The sequence below is a fragment of the Corvus hawaiiensis genome, chromosome 10, assembly GCF_020740725.1.
Source record: "Corvus hawaiiensis isolate bCorHaw1 chromosome 10, bCorHaw1.pri.cur, whole genome shotgun sequence".
Taxonomy (NCBI): Eukaryota; Metazoa; Chordata; class Aves; order Passeriformes; family Corvidae; genus Corvus; species Corvus hawaiiensis.
The window spans coordinates 10,602,448-10,621,771 of NC_063222.1; the positions used below are offsets into that span (position 1 = coordinate 10,602,448).

At 41.5% G+C, this 19,324-nt stretch overlaps 1 protein-coding gene across 4 annotated transcripts in view; it reads right to left on the reverse strand.

Annotated features, from left to right (window-relative positions):
- PAX3 (paired box 3) overlaps window positions 1-19,324 on the reverse strand; it is a 74,772-nt gene that overhangs the window by 19,135 nt on the left and 36,313 nt on the right. For 2 of the 4 annotated variants that reach the window (XM_048314974.1, XM_048314973.1), the window contains exon 5: window positions 5,186-5,385. In XM_048314974.1, coding sequence (XP_048170931.1) covers window positions 5,186-5,385 — 200 coding nt within the window. Of the gene's footprint in view, window positions 1-5,185; window positions 5,392-19,324 lie in introns of all 4 variants that reach the window. The other 2 variants (XM_048314972.1, XM_048314971.1) reach the window with 1 other exon arrangement.

The window sequence follows — 19,324 nt, forward strand, 5'->3', positions numbered from 1 at the left end:
AAGGCTGAAGGTTCCCTGCCTGCCAAAGCCTTTTCTTTATGAGGATGGGAAGTGATGCTGTCTAGGATACTATGGGTTATCAATGTGCTGGAAATCAGAGTTCTTTGAAAACATACTGGGGTGGGAGGGGGGAAATAAAAGCAAAAAACATACCAAACAAAATCCCAAAACCAAAAAAAAACAAAGGCAAAGAAAGTCAAAACGAAACCAAACACACCACACACAAAATAAAACAAAAAAATCAACACAGACTAAAAAGCCAGAAGACTGTGCCAAAGTGATTAGGGACTTCCAACCACCTCCCAGTGTGATCCAGCATACTTAGATCTCCTAGGTTTCTTTGAGAAGACTTTGACTCAGTCTTACAATGATACTTCTAAAAAGCTGCAGCGGAATAGTTCTGAAAATTATTGAGTAATAAGCAAATTGAACTGTGTATTTATAAGTTAAAGTGACACTAATTAGAGCCCTTAGGCAGCACGGACCAGAAAGAGACAATCAAAATCACATCCCTCTTTTCCTTTATATTTAAAAATGTCCTCTTGGGTCTGCATACAAATGCAGTTGGTTAATTTCCCCATAAGAATTTCCCCTTTACAGGGGAGGGGGGACCTGCAATTACAGGGTTATCTACTGCAAGGATGCACACAGCATTTTCTTTCTTTTGCCTTTTTATGATGCAAGAGGTTCGGTCTCAAGAAAATGCATCAGAAATTCTCCATAAACCACATCAGGAATAACTGTAAAGATCTGCTGAAAGGTCTTAAGTATTCTTGAATCCATCCTACGTTCCTTTGCCCCATCTTCCCATAGGACTGGGCAGTTCAGTCTACAGGCTCAAACCACTTCAGAGGGGCTGAGAGCAAGTTAAGACTTTTTTTGGCACAGATTCCCCCTCCCCAGTGATTTTTCAGGGAGTGCTTTTCACTGTTTTCTACTGAGAAAAGACTATTAAAGCTGAGAAATTGGACTTCAGAGCCTTTAAACCTTACTACTAGCTCAAAAGTTATAACTTTTCTCACCTTTCCCCTCACTCCTCTCTGAACTCTTTCCCTCCCTGTACCACAGTGAAATGAAGAAAATAATATGCAAGCACAACACTTAAAATATACTTTTAAAATAATTTTTCTTCTAGCTACTGAAGACTTCTGAGCTCTTGGGACTTATTTGTTGAGGTCATAATAAGGTTTTTACAATAGCTTACAATCTGATTACAAGTTTGACATGGGAACATTCAATTCCATGCTAGTAGCCTGGAGAGATCTGCCTAAATTTTCAGACATGTTCTGTTAATAATTTTTTTTTTTTCAAGGAAATCAATTGAAAACTTGGATTTGGCTGAGAAGAAACTCTTCAGGGTGGGAAACAGTCACAATTCAGAATTGTTCCTGACTTGCCCTACTTTTTCACCATTATTCATGGACGAAAAAGAATCCAACCAAATTTTTCCCACTGCATTTTGGAGTTAAACAGGGAGGCCATGTGCCAGCTGTTTCTCACAGCAGGGCCTCCTGCCCCAAGGATCCATACAGCTGGGGCACTCCTTAATATGATCCAATATACAAGTCTCATGCACCACATTTCTGGCAATTTGGGATGCCTGCCATCAACACACAGCCCCAAAAGATTAGCCTGCATGGCCAGCCCCCATTGGCCAAGGCAGGCTCCTGGCTGGCCACAGGACAAACCTGAAACTTATTTAAAAATCCTTTGCCAAAAGATTGACGTAAACATTCCCCACCACCAATCTGAAACAGGCCCCAAGCTGCTGCCAAAGCTTGCCCAGTCCACCTAGGTCTAAAAACAAGCTTGATGTGGGAATCAAAGGTGGCCAGAAAAGATACTACCCACTTCATTCCTTATGCACCATTTGTTACAGAAACCAAAACTCCACAGCCCTGAAGCTCAGAAAGAGCTTTTGATCTACACTGGAGATAAATTCACATTTTAAATTTGCCTTCAGACTGTCAGTAAAAACAGGCCACAGACCTCACGGGCCTGCACTGCAACATAATGATAGTTTTAATGAGGTTTTAAACTGGACGGGTAAAGCACTGCAAGGTTGCAATTTTACTCAAAATATGCAAATCTTTAACTTCATGTTCCCAGAGTATTACTATTTTTTTATTTTTAAATGAAGGGTCCTCCTTTGGAACAGTGCTTATCTTTCTGAATTTTATCTGACAAATGCACAAGACCAAATAACTCTCCCCTTCCTTCTGCATCTAATGTGCAGAGAAGAGCAAGTGCCTTTGGAAGAGGCAGCAGAAGAGATTGTCCTGGCTCCACATCACATCTAGGTTCAAACAGTGGGGGGAAGGACTCAACAGTCCTTGAGCGGAAAGGCACTACAGGAGGAATTTCAGGGAGCATTTTAATTCTTTATTACACACAGTGCTGAAATATTTGCAACGATTATAGTCACACATCTCGTGACTCTTACAACGTGAAGTTTGTTGGAACGCTTCTTTCCCCAAAAGCCTTTCCTGTCCCCATGATTAGGTGCACAAAAAACATTCACAGTGTAAAGCCTGTTTTCAGTTGCTTGTAGCTCTCAAAAATTCCCCTTAGGGGCTGACATGATTTAAGCTTAATCCTAGACCAGAGGGAAGTTTTTTTCCCCACCTCCAAGCAACTAGGTTAGAAACATGCATTTGGTTACCCCTCAGCAGTGGCAGAGTGAGAAAAAACATGGTTGAGTGGTTTAAGACTCTTCCTTTCACAAGAGTAATAGACGGCCTCAGGGAACAGAAGGGAAAGGGGAAGCACGGGGGTGGCAGGGTAGAGAAAACAAAACATGAGATGCAAGTGCTACACAGAGGGACTGAGGGAATAGCAAGGTTGATCCACTTGTAATCAACTAAATAACTACCTAGACAATATAAACAACTCTACAAAATTGTATCTTACACCTCCAAAGGAAAAAAATAAGTAAATTTCTGGGCTTAGTTGGATTCAGGCTGCAAGAGCCAGCTCTTTTAGATGACGCTTTATTGGGAAACAGTCAAAGAGATCTTTGTGTATATATCCATATAAAATTTGCTATCTCTGATCTCTGTCATACTGTTACCAAAAAAAGAAGTGTGACTAAGAAAGCTTGAATACTACTTCAGTATGGCTATCCAGCCCTCTCAGCCTCAAGTCTTTTAGGGTTATTTTCTTTTTACAGGTCATCTTTTATTTCATGCCCATCATATGTGGCTATTTTAAGGGGCTATAGAGAGGTGCTGAATGCTGATAAGGCAAATCCTGTATCCCTTAATCCACTGCTAAATCACTCTGCCAGCCTTCAAGGGCACCAGACAGATGGAGTGCACTAGGAAACTGCCCACAGGCTGGTTACTTCAACCCCAGCTCATCTTTAATCCAGAAAGGTTTTGTTCTGGTATTTTAATCATTGATTGACTGGGAACTCTCTTCCATGCTGGGTTAGGTAAAATATCCATGTCAGAGGTACTGGGGAATTCTTGAGGCTGTAGATCATACGAGCGGTGTGAGACAGGATGCGTCTCAAGGGAACCAAGGAAGCCATGAGGAATGTAGAAAGTCACAGGGTTAAAGCCACATTAAGACAGCTGTTATGTTAATGAGAGTTCTGCTTTTCTTCTAGCTGTGGGTCATTGATTTAGAAAAACATGAACAAGGTCTTTTTCATTTTATCATATTTTTCCACTGAAGGTAACATAGACCAAAACATCATATCCTAGATCCCATTCGTCTTGCTAACAACACTTATGAGGCAAGTTATCTTTTTTATGTTTGTGTGCAAATGATTCCCAGAGCTTGATTTGGTCTTACCTGGCCTAAGTCTATATACGAAGCTGTTTTGCAAGCATTTCACTCAGTAAACACGTTAAGAAAAGAGTCATGCACCACTGAGTTTGCCTTCCAGACAAATTCATCCACACATCTGATTTTCTCCCACAGTCATAACAAACACTTACAAGAAATGTGGTGTGAAGTCTTCTGCAAAAACATTTAGCAGGTAAAACTCAAAAAGTCTGGACCTTTCAAGACAGATGCTCAATAATACAGCCATGCTGCAATAGCCATGATTGTCTTAAAAAATCAGAGGGGTATTTGTATTGCTTATATCAGTTTGCACAGTCTGAATGCCTCAGGCTGAGTTTCGAAGGTGAAAACATAATAGCGTTTCACCAAAGAAACCAAATTCACCTGTGTCCTTGATTAGACCACAAGTCACCATTCATTTCTCTTCCTTTGTTAGATCACAAGCTTCAACGTTTTGCTTGTCACCCAACCACACATTTGCTTAGTAACACTTGCAACTCCGACTGATTTAAACAGGGTGTACTTTTCCCAACAATTTGTAAATGTCAAATGGTGAAAGAGCAGCAGAAGATTCTGCTTGCAGTATTAAACTTTTCACAGGATGTGTTTCCTTGATATGAAACAGAATAAGTCCTAAACGAAAATTGAACTCTGGGGTGCAGCTTACTCCAGAATAATTTGGCTGCTGTTTTCCTGGGTTTAGACATCTAAAAATCCAGGTTCATGTTTTTTTCAAAAAATTTAAATCCACTTCATGTTACAGCTCCAGTACATTAGCTTATTTTAGACAATCCATATCTACATGAGGCTGTGGAGGCTTAGAAGTTATTTGAGCACTTTTTTTCTTTTGAATTAAACTGAGAGTGGGGATAAAAGAGATATTACAGAGTTTATACCAAGTCAACTTCAAAATCTAACCTAAAAGTGAACTGTAGATACTGCATCAGCCACCTTGCTCACCTGCATGGCTCTGTAGACACACAGTCCTTTAAAAAATGTTTTTCTCTCCTTTGTTAATGCCTGGAAAACCCAGACAAAACCAGATGAAATCAGTTTAATAACCATAAACTGGCACAACAGCTGACCTGATTACATGCAGAATGCTGTCAAATGCATAAAACAAACAAATGGGGATATCAGACCTTCTTCTTCTCCAAAGATTCAGTATTATACTCATGGTAGGTATGGAAAAATTAATGGGGAAGACACAAAAGTTTTTTAAAGCGCTTCTCTTAAACAGTTAAAAACCAACGTCCAGGTACAGACATAAAAACCCTACAGCTGTAAACAATGTTGTTTCACATTTTCCTTCTACTCCGGAGCAGGATCATGTAAGAATATAACACTAACAGAAAAGGAAACTCCTTTCATTAGGCAGCTTGTAAATACATACCTGGACACGAGCCTCTGTGAGTTTGGCTCTTTGCGCAAGCTCTTCCCTAGTGTAAATGTCAGGGTAGTGTGTCCGCTCAAAGGCTCTTTCCAGCTCTTCCAGTTGTTCTGCTGTGAAGGTTGTCCTGCTGCGACGCTGCTTTCTTTTTAAAGGCAAATCTGGTTCAGAATCAATGTCAGAGCCTTCATCAGACTGAGGTGCTGATGCTCAAAAAAGAAAAAAAAAAGGCAAAAATTAGCTTTAGTTAAGGAGAAAGAACAGCAAAATACTGAATCAGTCAATGACATCCTTTCATATGGAGGCTGTCTTGGACCAAAGGCCCCTCACACACCCTGATTCAGAGCTTGAGGAAACTCACCAAGAAACAAATCACATACAGCATGAACATGACCCAGGAAGGGGCTACCAACTCTTGCAATCAGCAGTTTATAGAGAAATCAATATGGAAACTCTGGACTTCACAGGCATGGAGATAGTGAGGTCACAGACAGGGCCAGCCAGATCCCAGCAGCACTGCTTGTTTCCCCTGGCAATCAAGTGAACTCCAGCTACAGCTGAACCCAGAGCTATAACTGTGTAGGCAGCAAAGCCTCTTCCACTATCCAACCACATTCACTTTCTCCAGCAAACAATAATGAACCAAAAAGTAGACTTTCAAAGCCAGTCTTCACTTGCATCAGCTGCTGTCCAGGCAACCAGCATTCCTTCTCGCCTGAGTCTTCAGGGGAAACCACCTAAAGAGGGCAGACACTCCCCAGCGATGCTGAAACTGCTTGTTCAATGGAAATACAAGCATTGCTGCTACTACTTCAACAATGCCAAAGAAATTATTGATATAGACAGTGATTTAATAGAATCCTTTTAATGTAATGTGTTTGGAAGCAAACTGTTTCTCAAGCTCCAGCTAAAACCCCCCACCATGTTCATTTCTAGCTATCTTACACTTCCAATTTCACTCAAGCTGTTTGAGCTAATAAATACACCTGTAAATAATCTGTTTACTTAGAGCATGAGAAACACAAAGTGCTTTTTCGGATAATTCAGCTGAAAAGTTTATTAATTTCTGCACACAAAAAAAAAAAAAAAAGAACAATTACTGCTAGACCAGTGGCTCTTTTGTGAAAGGTGTCTTCATTTTCCAGACAGCATCAATATCTTGGACCCAGCACACACAGACATAAGGAGAATCTCCTATGGATTTCCACATCGATATACTGAACAAACATCAACTCCCAGAGTCTCTTAATTGCCGTGAAGGTTTGTCGCAAGTAAGACTGGACTAAGAGGTTCTCATTTTTGAGAATACTGTTCTCTAGAACAAAGGAGAATCAGCACAAACATCCTATCCTAAACAGTTCAAGTTCAGTCCTTATTAAACAGGCAATCTAGAGTATCCCAAAATTAACATAATTAACATTGTCAGAATTAGTGACAAATCCCAAATCTTCTCAGCTGGGGTCCCAAGTGACACCTGCCTTCCTCAGCAACTGCCAAGTTACAACCCTCCATGGACGGCTCCATTTATTCAAGAATAAAAAGAAACAGGGCATTTTAAATATAGTTCCCCGATGTCACTCTCAGATATAAATCACCCACCTTAAGCAGTACAGCACTTACTGCCCAGCTAGACTGGTGGAAGAGAGCACACCAGCCACACTACCAGGGTCACTTTGGCTACCACTGCACTCTGCCCTTACCTGGTGTAGCGAGATCTGAAACAGAGCTCAGAAACGTCCGTTTTGGAGACAACTCCTCTGACAAAAGCTGCCTTTTATTGTGTACAATGAGTTTAAAAGAAAAGGAAGTCAAATCCCAAGATGTCAGGAATTCTTTCACTACTCTTTCAGACTCCATATGTATGTGTAGAACTTCTTCAAACATCTACATATCTGCCTATAAAAAGCCAGCTAAAACTGTGCAATTTAAAGGGGATATTTACTGCTAAATTTATGAAGTCCCTCACCAATTGAGTGGGAAGTATCAGGAGACATATCATTAACTTTTTAAAAATATTTTATAAAGACTTAGCAAAATCTTGGGATGTTTCCCTATGCTCTTATTCCTTTCTGCAAGAGAATGCAGAACTGAAACCCTGATTTCATTTCATTTTCACTTTATATTTTACTAAGCAGTATATGAAAGGAACAAAGGTAAACCAGTTTAAAAAAAAAACCTATAGTATCTAAGAGTCCGGAACAATATGCGTAATCAAGTGCAAGAATTTAAAGAGAAAGTAATAAAATTAAAGTAGGGGAAAAATGTATATTAAATGAAATTACTTTCATACCTATCTGCTTTCACTGGCATTACCTTTTGCCAGGCCTGGCTGCTATGTGCAGCTTTATTGAAAACGTCAGCTTCTTTTGTCTTATTTTCCCTGTGATGTTAAAGTCAGACAAATGTAATCTCTAAGGATAGTTACATGTCTGTACTACAAACTGTACTGGTTTTATTTCTTACAAAGTATTCTTACAAAGTATTACTATCCTCAAGGAAGCTTTTATTCTTATTTTTTGTTATTAAAATACCATTATTAGACTTTTGTATAGTTGAGAAGCCAATCAGTACTGGCTAAGCAAAAAAATTGGATACATCTCAGCCTGTAGACAAGCAGAATTTATTTTATATACGTTAAATAGCCACAGCACATTGCCCTCTCTCTAAGCAGTATCTCACTAACAGGACTATTGACTTCAATAATATACAAAGATATTATTCAGCACAGATAAAGCTGGTGAGATTTTAGCTGGGTTATTTCTACATCCATCACCTCCACAGACAAAAAACATGCGTATCACTAACCTTTACATGTGTTCTAATGATCCTAATTTTCCAACACCTCGAGTTATAAATAGAAGAAGGAGACTCAGTGCCCTGGGAGATTCCCTGGCTGGACTCCTTGGGATCACCGGAACCCTTCTTACTATACAGCTCAAAATGGTAGAGGCAGCCAACAGCACTACTAGTTGCTGAGTCACAAAGAATAATTAAAAAAGGAATTACATAATTAAAGAGAAATTATTTGTCCCTTAACTGCTCGTGACCTATCTGGTGGCCTAAGGAAGTGCTGCATGCTGATTATCACCACAAATGCAAAACCCCACTGCCCAATGTCACAGGCATTTGGTCACCTGGAGTTCTGCAATCATCCCTTTTCCAAACACTGTAAATAGACACATCGGGGCAAAAACCGAACAACAAAATGACACACAAGAGGTCATTCTGTGGGCTGTTCTTCCTCTCAGCAAGACATTTCATTTGAATAATTAAATAACAATAACATGACAACCATTTAAAGCCCATGCATTAGGGCTGCAACACAGTGCACCTGACAGAGGCAGGCAGAGAGGTTATCTTGGAGAGGTTATCATCCTGTGACCCTGGGAAGCACAATTTCTCTGGCAGCTCTTCACGCACCGTTACATTTTTTAATAATGTATTACACAGCCTCTTCCACCTAGTGTAACAGCCAGAATGAATTGTCTAGCCATGGATCTCACTAAAATAAGGACAATGAAAAAAATTAAAAATAGCAAAGGCCAGGGAGGCTTGTGGTAGCTCTTTATTAGCTAGCTACCCTCCACATCCATCTTCTCAGTTCTTTATTTAAGCAAGATTAATTTCACAGGGTCTTCCCCCTTGAGCCACCCCAGCTCCAGGGCTCACCGGGGTGTCCATTCTGGCGGCCCTGGGGCTCATTGGGGTGTTCATTCTGCAGGCTGTGGGGCTCTCAGGGCAGCCCCAGCCCTGGGGCTCATTGGGGTGTACATTCTGTTGGCTGTGGGGCTCACCAGGGTGTTCATTCTGCCAGCCCTGGGGTGCACAGGGTAGCCCCAGCTCTAGGGCTCACCGGGGTGTTTGCTCTACTGGCTGTGGGGCTCACTGAGGTGTTCATTCTGCCGGCCCTGGGGCTCACCAGGGCAGCAGTGGCTGCCGGCGCCCGTCTGATTCTCGCAGCCATCCAGGCTGAGGCGAGGCGAGTGACCTCCTCGTGTTTGCTCGGGTGCTGGCGAGGGGAGTGCAGCGGGGCCGCCACCCCCACACAAACCCACAGCAAATGACAAATGACACTTTCTCTTTGTGATCTTTGGGATTTTTGTTGACTTATTTGGAGGCTTTTGTTGGGTCCTAAGAAATGGCCTGTGGCTGAGGCCTATTGGGCCGATTTCCACGCTCCATCTGTGGTATCCATCAGTGGGGCCTTTGCCCGCATTCAGGGCTCTGACACCTGCCTGGCAGGATGCAGGAGGCACAAAGGCGGCTGCCGTGGAGGCGGGGGCGGCGGGCTGGGGGGCTGGGGAGGGCAGCCCGGGTGAAGGGGATGCTCAGCAGGGGTTAATCCAGCTCCCCCTCCCCAAACCTCTGCACCTGGAGGCGTCCCTCCAACACTGCCTCTTCCCATCAGAGGTAGGGGGCTCAAACACAGCCCTCCATCACACTGCGGGGGAATTAAGGAGGAAAGGGAAGAAGAGCAGCAGAACTGCCCCAGGATGGGGGTGTCAGAGGCACCCAAGGTGCTCCCCAAACACACCTCTGGTGCTGACTCCCTGCAATGGCCAGGAGCAGGGCATTCCTGCCTGGATCCTTGTTTGTGTTGGGGTAGGCTTTCGGCAGCTGGTTTTTAACAGTCAACAGGATAGAAACACACCAAGCATCCTTTTCTTCCTCAAAATAAAGTCCACAGGAAGATAGAACAACATCCTTATTTTGTGGTAACAGCCCTCTCTCTCCTTCCCTCTCAGCAGTTCTGTTTAGGGGTGGGCTCTTATATCCATAAAAAATATAATGAAGACTCTAGAGCACCTCTCTCCCTCACAGCACATCAGCCCTTCATTTTTCTGTGTTTGCCTGGAGAAACATGATGCCAGGCTCCCCCTCTCCTCCTCCTCCTCCCAAAACCTCACTGTCACAGCAAGGAGCCATTAAAAAGAAAATACGCCCTGCCAGGTCTGTGCTAATCAAACCAGGACAAATAAACTCTGACACTCAACAACTCCCCGAGTGCCTGCAGCCCAGGGAGGAGACTACAGATTAGTTATGAATATGGCAGGCAGCAGGCGATGAGCTCAGGGGTCCCAAGTCACCTCGCGGCCACCTGTGAGCTCTTTAGACACCACAACTGAATGCCGTGTTTATCTAAGATAAAGCATGCTTCAAGCAACAGAAGAGCACCCCTAAATTTTAGGTTCTGGTGCTCCCACCAAAGCACTTTTGGGCAAGGTTACTGAGACTCAGGGCTGCAATTTTACCCAATTCAGTGTTTGTTTTCTGTGCTTCACCATCCATGGGATAAGAAGACAGAAGGGGGGTTTTGACACCCCAAGTTTTACCCTATTAAGTCACAGCCCAAAACTTGTTATCTACTGGACTCCTGTTCTTTGAGAGGAAAAACAAAAGCAAATTTCAAGAAACAAAGAATGAAACAAGCAGCCACAAAAGATTTCTCAGACAAGTTATGATAAAACATGCTAATGCTGTTACATGCTTCTCTTTTCCTATTAAAAGTGAAAATTTAGGATGGGCAAATATATAAAGAAATTCTCAACCTTGCTAAAAACAGCACAGTACTTAGTACCATGTGAAATACCCACAAATAGTAGAATTGCTTTTAACCAGTTCTACTGGCATTTTGACTATGATATATCAAAGAAGAAAAAATGAAACCAAAGAGAAAGCCTCTGTTCCAGACAGGAATATCGCTCATCTAACAAGGATTAAGTCACACTTCAATTACTCCTTTGAAAACCACTGCTATTTGTAAAGGGCATACTTACAAAAAAAAATTGTAAATGGCTTTTTTAAAACTCCACAGGCACTTTAAAAAAATCTGCAGTGAGAGAATGAGAGAAATGTTGAGAAAATATGGTGCTATTTAAGTAAACTCATTAATAAGTACAATCAATCCGTTGCTGGAATTAGAAAAGAGCAAGCCCATATCCTGTGAGCTCTAAGCTGGAAAGTCAGCACAGAAAGGAAACAACCACCACTGCAGTGATAAAAGTGATCTTCTTGAGAGAAATGGATGGTATTTTTATTTCGTTTGGGCTGATTCACATAGAGAAGTGTGCTTTGTATGGCAAAGTGAAAAGGAAAACAGTAGCTGCAGTAAAAGGAAATGGCCAACAGTGACTTTTATTTACAATTACCAAGAGACAGGCTATTATTGACCATATGTGCCACAATCGCCCTCCTTATCATGGGTTGGCCATCATGTCCACTGGGAGCTGTTAATGAACTGGGTAATTGAGCTGCTGACATGTGTTACCAAAACAAAACAATAGGAAGAAGAGACAAATGAACATTTTATTTGCCAATCAGAGTAGGTTCCGCTTTTCAGAGGACTGTGCCTAAGTAAGTGGCTGAATACATAAAACAGTGCATTGAAGGCAAGCAGATGCATGCACAATAATGGTTAACTGACAGCCTATGGCCCATCTGTGCTTAACATTTTGTTAAAGAAATTACTTGACTTGCTAAAGAGACAAATCATACAGCTGCCCCAAGTGCTGCATTATAAGAGATAAATCATTAGCTAAACTGTTTCATGCTTAAAATGACAATGCATATTAACAGTTATGCAGGGACATTTTGTCAGCACAGCTTGATGCAGTTATAAGTGACAAAAAATGTGACAGCTCATAGCTATTCAGTGATTTCAACTTAGAAGAGAATGACAACACTGTGAAAACAATTTCACTGCACAAACAATAGACAATTCACAGGCTCTTCTTTTTTAAAAATGTATTTAATTTTTTTTGAATGATGAAATAATATGGAAAGAGAAAAAAATGCCCAGTGTCTAACTGTTCTGCACCATTAATCTGCTAGCATGTACTTCATTCAAAACCACAGAGCATCAAAAAGGAACACATTCCATTTTAAATATCAAAGACTGCATCGCCAGCACTAAGAATAAATGGCTAATTCTCAACTGTGCATGAAAGGATAAAGAATTTCTAGAGTGAAAGGAAGGGAAAAGGAAACTGCAAATACAACTACAAAAATCTCTTCTTATTCCCCCACCTTCTTTGCCAAAAAGAGATTTGCTTTGTTGATACAAGTAATGCTAAAGTACTTAACAGCTTTTCATATGGGTCTGATACCAACTTTCACCGCTGTAAATTTGCACTGGGGGATTACTATTATTATTATCATTGTCATTATTATAATTATTATTATTAACATTATTATTTTACATTGAAAACTAAATATAAAGGAACTGCAGTTAGCACTTGCATCCTGTGGTCCATGGAGTACACACACATGCATGTGTACAGTCCAGGGAGCACACCCAAGGGAGGGCAAAAAGGAAGACCAATCTCCTCAATCAGATTTACCTGAACAGCTGGATTATCCAAAAAAAAAAAAAAAAAAGTGATTTGGTAAAAGTCGTGTACCCTGTGGGAGATTTCTCTGCCGTTTCAAAAGCTAATATTCACGTAAGTGTTAGCTCAGGTTTAATGACTAAATAAAAATTAAATTGCTACATTTTTCCCCACAAAGCCAAAATTGCCTCGCTGACTGTGTAGAGTTTCCACTCACTGGCCTCAGAAGATTAGTCTGCTGTTTCTACTGGTATACGAGCAAAGCTGGATCCAGGCAGGCTTTGACCCTTGCTCAGTCTCTCCCACCTTTCCCAGCAGATCCAGGGAGAGCCCAGCGAGAGGGAGCCGGCACTGCGCTAACCCGGGCACGGCAGAGCGCTGCGGCACAGAGCGCACACTCGGGGGCTGTCCCCGGGCTGGGAGTCACCCCGGGCCGGTCCCCCGAGCGCAGCCCGGCCACTCCGAGCAGCTCTGCAAAAAGCGGCGGCAGGAGGCAAAAGCACAGCTCCTTGTTTTTCACCGGGAGCTCACGAGTGCCCACGTCTGGGGATTTTTCCAGCCCTTCCCACAGGGAGCATCCCTGTTAACGCTGAGAACACGAGTACTGTATTTAAGTATTGCAACATCTTGTCTGTTCACTTACAAATACTAGGACATTTCAAGGAAAAACTTCCGGAGGATTAAAGAACTTTTTATCCTAAATTTAAAAAAAGGTGAAGGAAACTAAATACACAAATCCAAATGAGGTTTTCTCCCAGGAAACTTTAGGAATTTGATATTTTAGGTGGTATTTTAATATAAGACAGGGAGACTTAGAAGGAAAGCTAGATCTCCCTTGCAGAAATCCTGGAACATACTAAGAAAGGACTGGCATCATGTCTTCAAGCTGATATCAGCTGATGGAAGAGCTGATTGGTAACGAATTAAGACTGAAAACATTGGGTATCCTGGGAGATGGAATTTGTCAGCTGAGAAATTAAATAAAGCAAATGAAGGAGTCTCTGGACAAATAATGAGACTGTATTAGTGAGTTAAAGCACTGCAAATAATTGAGTTGTCAGCAATCTCTCAATTGTGTAAGGCAGTGTGGATTTTTCAGAAGAAAAAAAAAATCTATAAATTATATTTGCCACAATCCTTTGCAACAACACCACGCAAACAGAACTCCTAAACCTATAGGAGCTGATCAAACTACTGGAAATACCAAGAGGGGAAGAGCATTTTTCAACAACAGCTCTGCATTTCTTCACTGATTCCACTTATAGTATTGCTAAAATATTTTTGAAGAAAGCAGAAACTGTACAGATGGCTAAAGTAAAAAAAATGGAAAATGTTTTAATAAACTTCCTATTTGTCTCAATTAGTTCTAGCACCTGAATTAATAACATTCTTGATTCCAAACACTGGCAGAGCAAGCTGTTGTAGATAGCTTCATCTCCATGTCATGATTACACTCCTCAAAGTCTCAGTGGGAAATCAAGTTTATCATCTCTTCTTAAACCCACAGCTGCAGCTGAACCACCCCTCAAGCCCCTTTAACCCACTCCAGAGGTACACTGAGTTATATGACCATCTCTATTTATCACTTTCAGGACTTGGAATGGCCAAAATATTTCCAAGACTTTTTTTTTTCCTGAACAGAATATTTCATTTTGTCATTGAATACACACAGTTTCCTCTAGAAATCACTTAACCTTGCAGGAGACTTTTGTAAGAGAAAACTAAAAGTATTCATTTTTTTTCCCCTCTGCTTTTCAGATTTCAGTCAATTAAAATAGCTTATATTTTTCACCAAATATTTTTTCTTTGATTGATTTTCCAAGACACTACTTACTCCTGCCAAATACTTCTTTTCCAGCAAAAGCTGTAAGTAACTCTAGGTCACTTCCATCACAACTACATAAGAATTGGGGTGCTGACCTCAAAATCCATCATCTTCTGTCATGAAACCTGGTCCTACTGAGTATTGAGCCCTCCAGTCCCACTGGCCAAAGACAGCTCCTGTCTTTATGGTTGTTCCAGTGTTTGGGATAAAAGGACCCTACAACGGGATAGCAACAGGGTGCTCAGTACCTCTTTGTGTTACTTCCTGTGGGGTTTCTCATTCCAGTCCTTGCCTTGGGTGCCAGCATGGGGGGGTGCAGGACTCTGTGCTCAAGATTCCCTGAAGCACACAATGCTGTTTCATTCATTAAATTGCCTGTGATGCTGTTACAGTAATTACCTTGAGTCCATCCAAGAGCTGGTCACCTGCAGATGCTCCCTTGTTCCTCACCCTGTGAGGTTTGCACACCCATGAGCTCCTGGCATCATCCTTTAATTACACTTCCTGGGAACTGTCTCCTACCAACATCACAAAAGCTATTGGAGCTCACAGATGTCACCTGACCATAGCACTGCCAAAATACAGACACTAAACAAACATGAGAAAATAAAGTGCACACACAGTGCTCTGAGGACATGGACCCTGGCTTGCTAATAACGAAGCAAGGTACACAGATTGCTATCTGCTCCAAAGAAACACAGGAAGCTTAATTTCCAAAGAAAACTCACAATTTTTCAGTCCAATAGGAAAAACAGAAAAAAGCCCTGCACCAGCTGACCTCAGAGCAGTTAATGAAAGGGAATTATGGGCTGTGCTGGTCTGCAGCCAGCCCCCCAGCACCTTTATAGCATGGAAGTCCCAGCATGCCAGCTGGGAGTCACTCTGGATCCAGTCTCTACACCACAGACATATGTAATTCCCATACATTTGCTCTCATTTACTATTTGTTGACAGATGCTGATAAATGTTCTTGAAAACCTGCAGGAACAATGGTTACTGGCAAATGCCTAATGGTAGAGATGTCAAAAATTATTGGACTAAATATACACATACTTAATATCACCAGCTCTGAAACCTTTACACATATTAACCTATTTATAACTGTCTCTCTAAATTACTAGCAGCCCCAAAAACTGAAGAAGTAACTCTGCACCAAATTTAGTGAGATAAACACACTGGCTTCTCTTAACCATTCACCATATGCATACAGCAGAAGTGGCAGAATGCCTGTTGATGAGTCCTGTAGGCTTTGCTTGGACACTAACATTACAAAACATATTTTCACTCATTTCCTTTTTTCCTCTTCCCACAGTGTCCCTACAACATAAGCATCCAGAATCGCAATGACTTAAAGTGAAGTGATTGTCTAAACAGAGAATATTTAAGTGATATGTAAGGTACAAAGCCACACATACTATAACTCATTTACTCCTTGCCATTTCCAAAGAAAGAGACTCTGAAGAATCTAGTTCTACATTCCTGGTATTAAATGCAAATCACATTGTGTCAGTGGTCTTTGGATTCAGCCTCTAGACTCAGATGTAGCCCTCAACCACTCTCAGGCATCAGGAATGTCCACACTCAGAAGACACTAGGTTTTAAATTTAGTTCCTTTTACCCAGGCAGGGAACCCACTGAAACTGCCTGTGGATTTTTTTGGAGCATGAAGAGCAGCTCATTTTTAGATGATCTCCCACACACTGAAAATCAATTGTTTCATTAAAACTGATGGTTTCACCCTCCAGAAATAGGGCAAATTCTCAAAGATAACAGTGAAAGTGTCCCAAATCAGATTTGCAATATTTAAAATTAGGGGGAAAAAATGCCAAAATGCAAACAGATGAATCCAGAAAAGTTAACATGCCTAGTTTCTTAGCTACAATCTTTCATCTCTGTAAGATCAGCTATCTTTAATTGTTCGGCTGTAGGGTTAATTGATAGCATCTATTTAAAGGTTCACTCTGTTTCCCCAGCGGTCCTCAACATTTCAGGGGGAAGCAGGAGAAGATCTGGGAGAAGCTTTATATCAGCTATAAAAATCCTGGCTCCTGTTTCATCTTTCCTTCCAGTGCTCTGGCACCACACAACAGAGTTCTTTTATTCATCAACTTGTACACAACTTAGAGCACCACAGCCTGAAAAGATTCATACATGCAGTGCTGGGTACCCAGGAACATCTCAAGTGAGAGTCCTAATAGCTCCATCACAAAACATGCAACAAGAGAGCTTTCTTGGGTGGGAATAAAAGTAGTTCTCCTTGTTTCTAATTTCTCCTGAAAACATCATAATATTCTAGAATATTCAAAAGCAAGAGGGCTTCTCCAAAGCAGACTCTCCAGAGTGCTTGGCATTTTCCTGCCACTGTATGAAAACATAACAGGTCCTAAAATGAGAGCTTGAGCATCTCATCTTGTAAATCCAGTCTGAAAGAGAAAAACCTCCATGATCAGTACTGGAAGAACAGCAACCACTAACACAGAGCTCGCCCTCCTTGCCTATGCAAACAGGCAGAACATATTTTGCTGGGCTTTTCTAGGAAGTTTAGAAAAGACAAGCATTCAAACCCAACTGAATTTCAGCAAAAATCATGCTCTTTCTTTTTATTTGACAGCAAATTTTTAAAATGCTAATTTTTTTCTTCAATTCATACCCTATGGATTGTGAGATGCAATTCTCTGTCTGCTTTAGGTCAAATCCTGCTGAGAGCCACATCAAAGTGGTTAATACAGATTAGGAAGTCAAAATTTGGCCTGCAACCCAGCCGGACAGAGCCCGACAGAGGGGCCTGACAGATGCCCCAGATGCGTCCAGGGGGAGCCTGCCAGAGTGAACTCTGCACAATAGCAGAGAGACAGAAAAGAATAAAAGCTGCACACTGCCAGCCAGCCTCCTGTGTCCGCAAAGGAAAACCGAGATCAACAGAGAAACCAGCTCTTGGCAGCTTTTCTAAGCGGCTTCCTTTTTATTGTTAGACAAGCAGGACAGGGAGATCCAGGGTCCCAGGTTTAATACTGCCCAAGGGGATCACAAACCACAGAAACAAATGCGAGAGGGCTACTTTGAGAGGGTAGTGGACTTTTTGCCTTCATCTACTGTTGGCCAAGTAATCAGTAACTCCAATACCTCTGTCCCTGGTAGCACACAAATGTTGTGCCGTTGGGCTCACAGCAGAAGCCTAGAACATTTGTTGTCTCAATAGACACCAAATGAGACAGGAATTCTAGAGGAGCTTCACTGCTGTGACAGCTTGGCAACATCTGCTGCAGTTTGAGTACCAGTGAGCGGAGACCACTGCTCATCATAGAGCTCAAGAGCCTCCATCTCTGCTTAAAAGTCTGTGCACCTTCATGTGCTTACATCATTAGGTCCCTTTCACAGAGAAGTCCCAAGATCTGTGTTGATGCAGCTCCCAGCACAGTGGCAGTCCGTGAGCAGGGCTCCTGTTTACCATAGCAATACAAATAACAACAAGTGGCTGAGTGACAGATGGCCTGGAAACATTTCTGATGTTTTCAGTGACAATTACCTATTCAGACACTCCAGTCAGACTTTCCAAATCACAGACTAAGGGCAGCTGCCATACAACATTTTACAAACAACTTTGACCCAGGCTGTGTTCTGATGAACACTCACTTAATTCTAACATATATGATCACATATAAATGGATTAACCAATGTGCAGTGGATAGCTTCACTGTGAATGGTCAGATTGGGATCTTCAAAGAAGAGCCTGCATCTGTCATTAAAATTAAATAACAGTCATGCTGTTCTGCTCAGGTACCAGAATTTGTATTACCAAAATCCTTGCACTTTTTTGAAAGTCTCCTTCAACTCGAAAATTGCTTTGCAAAATTCAAACATCCAAAGGTTTTTTTTTTCCAATTTGACTGCTCAGGAAAAGAGTTTGCAAAAAGTGTCTCAATCCAAACAACATCTCATCCAAGCTCCCATGCTTTGTTTCGCATTTTTAATCCCATACTACTTGGAATTATTCCTATACTCTTCTATATAAGACATAAAATCACTAGAAGTGCCACTAAGACTTTTTTTGATCGGGATCTAACCCAAGAAACTTAATTACACCCAGGGTCTGTGTAAGGAAGGGTCTAGACCATCTTCTGTCCAACTTGGAGCAAGTGGGACATCATTGCCTGCCTCAGAACACATTTAACTAGAAAGACAAAAATCAAGCATCTTTGCCTCCAGGAATGTTGTTGCATTGGAGACTTCAATTTTCATTATAATCCTGGACCATCAAGGTTCAGTAGGAGGTTTGTGATCTTTCTAAGCAAACCTGGACTTCGTTTTGAATAAAAAATGGGCGTATTTATGGTTTTGCATCAAAGTCATGTGAAATGTCTGGTTTTGCATGGATTCAATTAGAGACAAGCCTAAGGCACAAAAAGTTCAGATCCGGATCAGGATCCAGACCCACCCAAAGCTGAGGGACATTTAGACTGAGGGACTTGGTTCTTGTCCATCTCCGATTCCAGCATGAAAATCAGGTGGGACTCACTTTCAGCAAACCCCAGGTCCTCCCCAGATTTTTGCAGCTTTTCCAGCTTGGCATGTCAGCAACAGCAGGAGGGTTCCTATGACTTCTGATGGGATCTGAAACCCATAAGACACTGTTTGAGTCCCTGCAAACCAAAACCATGGCATCTTCCCAGCTCTCACAATTAAGCTTTAAGCCATAAGAAAAAAAGAAAAGCCAAATTAACAGCCCTATTGACAGTTTTATAGACCCCTGAGGGCTCTGCCTACATCCAAAGACAGTGGGGCTTTTCTAAATTAAAGTGAATTAGCAATCAAGTTCCTAAGAAGGATTCATTTAATAAATTAAAGGGCAGAATTCAAAACAATTTCAAAAGTAATCCCTTGGCCACAAATCATTCTCTGTACAGTGGAAAAATGGAACATTGTCATTCTGATGCTTGTCTTAATTGGCATTCAGTTGTTTTCCTCTTTTAAAGTAATTGTTTATTATTT